Raw genomic sequence first — 2,970 nt, 5'->3', positions numbered from 1 at the left:
TGCCGATTTGGACTTGCTCCAGGTCTTCTATAGGGCTCACCCTTCTATCTTGAAATTCTTCCCTTGGATCCATGTCTGAATTTTCAATGATGTTTATGCCACCCGGAACTATGGCTTGTCTTCTTTCGGATGCTCCACTTGCATTGGATGTTCGATGTCTTATCTTTAAGCTGGACTCGTAGCATCTTTTGGCGAGGATCTGATCGCCTCTAACTATTCCTACTTCTCCGTTCTCGAGAGGGTATTTAATTGCTAGGTACAGAGTGGACATGGCCGCCCCCAAATGTGTTAAAAGCAGGTCTTCCTATGATAATGTTGTAGGAGGTGAACGGAGTTTTGACTACCAGATATCGCACTTTGATAGTTTTGGCATTACTACCTTCTCCAAAGGTAGTGAGTAATGAGGCGTAGCCCATTACATCTACTTGTTCTCCGGAAAACCCAACCAGAGCTCCTGCGTATGGCTGCAATTGCTCCTCCGCTAATTGCATGGCCTTGAAAGCTTCCCAGTACATGATGTCCGCTGAAATTCTTGAGTCGATCAATACTCTCTTTTCATCGCAGTTTAGGATTTGGACTTGTATTACTAAAGGGTCATCGTCATGAGGCGCTACCTCCAGTCCATCCTTTGCAGTAAATGTCAAATCCGGAACGTCGAGTGGTTGGGGTTGTCTCACGAGGTATATCTCTGAGATGGCTTGGCGCACATATCTTTTCCTTGCTGAGCTTGACTCACCTCCTCCTGAAAATCCCCCTGCTATTGTATTCACAGAGATCCTTTCCTTTGGAGGCTCTCTACTTGGCCCCGGAGTATCCCGTGGTTCTTGCCTGGGGATTTTGGGCACGACGACCCGGCCTTGTGCTGCATCGTCAATGAACCTTCGGAGGTGTCCGCTTTTAATCAGTTCTTCGATTAAATCTCTTAGGCGGAAGCACTTTTCCGTAGAATGACCTCTACACCTGTGGTAGGCGCACCAGGCGTTATCGTTGAGTCCCAAGGGAATGTTGTTGGTTCTTTTTGGGGGGAGGTTTGCCAAACCACTGGCCAGAATTTCGTTTAACACGTAAACTTTTGAGGCATTTAATGGCGTAAACTCTTCATTGGCGGGGTGATTTCTGAACTCTCTCCTTGGCGGTTGACGGTAGGGCTTACCGTGGTGCCTTTGCCATGGGTCTCCTTGATGACTTCCCGTTTTTGGTCGCAGGTGTTCTGGCGCTTTGGTAGCACGGCCTATATACTCCCTCTCCTTGGCGTCTCTTTGCCTTTTCTCGGCGTTACTTTCTTCGCCCTTTATGTAACACTCCGCTCTCTTGTTTACTTCCTGCATTGACGAGGCTGGTTTTTGGGCTAAGGATTCGTTGAAATGTCCTGCTTTTAGCCCATTGTGAAAGGCCGCCACGAACATCTCCTGGTTTGGATTTGAGACCTTAATGGTAGCTTCGCTAAATCTGGCCAAAAAACTGCGCAATGATTCGCCGTGGTTTTGGCGAATGGAAAAAAGGCTAGTTGATGTGACTTTCACGTGTTTCGATCCGGCGAACTGGTGAACGAATTTTTTGTGAAAATCCGCATAAATTTCTATTGAATTCCTTGGAAGGTTCATATACCAACGCAAGGCTACATCCTTGAAGGTGCCGGCTAGTAGTTTACATTTCAGATGTTCCGGAGCATTGATTATGGCGGTTTGTGTTCCAATTGCCATCAGATGCTCTCGAGGGTCAGTTTTTCCGTCAAAGGTAGGAAGGTGAGGAACCTTGATTGCTTCCAGGACTTGGGTATCCCATAAGTGCTGCGCCAAGGGCTGTACATCCATGATGCTCTCTCCTTCCTCCTCTTCTGAAATCATTTTCGCTTTTTCTTTCTCATGTGTTCTTTCGGCTTCGATGGTCGCAATCTGGGTCTGTAAGCGCCGTATTTCTACCACGGCGGCTTGCAAGGTGTTAATGCTAGAACTGTCGTTATTTCCGTGTTCTCCAGCCATGTGGAAATGTTTGATTTTTCGTCTAGTTGCTGTGATAGGCTGGGATCAAATGATTTTACCGCAGCCCCACGGTGGGCGCCAAAATGTTCTGGTAAAAAACAAAGGGGGTTGTGTTATTGATTAAATGGTGTGATTACACTTGGCTCAATCCCAACAACCCTGGGAGTTTTTATAAGTCAGATTCAACCCCTCTTTACAAGTGAAAGTATGGAGCTATTTATAGACCACCTAGTCTTCTTCTCCAAGCAAAGATTCCTAGAAATCCGGTCTGCAGCGTCTTCTTCGGTGACACAGCGTGAAAGTAGGGATGAAAACCTTGGTCTCCAAGCTATGGCAGTTATGGGAAGTTGATTTCTTCCTTCTCAAGTTAGCTGTTCACGCAGGGAAGAAGGAGATATTTACAATAATACTAAATCTATCTTCTGGGCGTTGACACGTGACTATTGATCACGCCTTGGCCTTGTATCGCCTAACGGGGCATTTAGGGTTTTCTGGATTTGGGCCTAATATTCTTTCTTATATTAATTGGGCTTGTTGGATTTGCCTCTAAGCCCATTGCCCAGTCCAACAACGATGCCGAATTTCTTCAAAAAGTAAATAAGTCATGACTTATTCTTTGTTTTTACGATTAAGATGACTAATGTTAGTTCAATACGAGTTATATATAGCATTTATTTTCTGCCATTTTGATCGAGCTGATATCAAATTAATCATCATTATCTCAATCATAAAAATGAGGGATACTAATCTCTATTTCTAAGAGACCATGTCGGACGTTATAGAACTTTTGAACATTTTTTAAGTATTAGTCTTCCGTGAACACTACAAGAAAAAACGCGATTTTTTTTTTTTGGTAAGTGAAAAAACGCGATTTGCTACCATATATTTTCTACGAAACATGTTACTAGTTAATTTCAAGCATATTAACAACCATTTGACAGAAATTATGTTTATAATACTTTTTATATTATTTTTTTATTTTTTGACG

General features: G+C 43.7%; 1 protein-coding gene across 1 annotated transcript; it reads right to left on the bottom strand.

Moving 5' to 3' along the window:
* Positions 1-245: 245 nt before the first annotated feature.
* LOC123886187 lies at positions 246-1,982 on the bottom strand. Its single transcript, XM_045935521.1, has one exon. The coding sequence runs from the start codon at positions 1,980-1,982 to the stop codon at positions 246-248; it is 1,737 nt and encodes a 578-aa protein (XP_045791477.1).
* Positions 1,983-2,970: the final 988 nt, after the last annotated feature.

The sequence above is a fragment of the Trifolium pratense genome, linkage group LG5 (assembly GCF_020283565.1).
Source record: "Trifolium pratense cultivar HEN17-A07 linkage group LG5, ARS_RC_1.1, whole genome shotgun sequence".
NCBI lineage: Eukaryota > Viridiplantae > Streptophyta > Magnoliopsida > Fabales > Fabaceae > Trifolium > Trifolium pratense.
Note: the sequence above shows the minus strand (reverse complement) of the source record. Positions and strands in the feature narration are given on the sequence as shown.

What these genes read in the sequence shown, in the direction of transcription:
- LOC123886187 (XM_045935521.1), bottom strand. Translation starts at nt 1,982, where the DNA reads ATGGCTGGAGAACACGGAAATAACGACAGTTCTAGCATTAACACCTTG.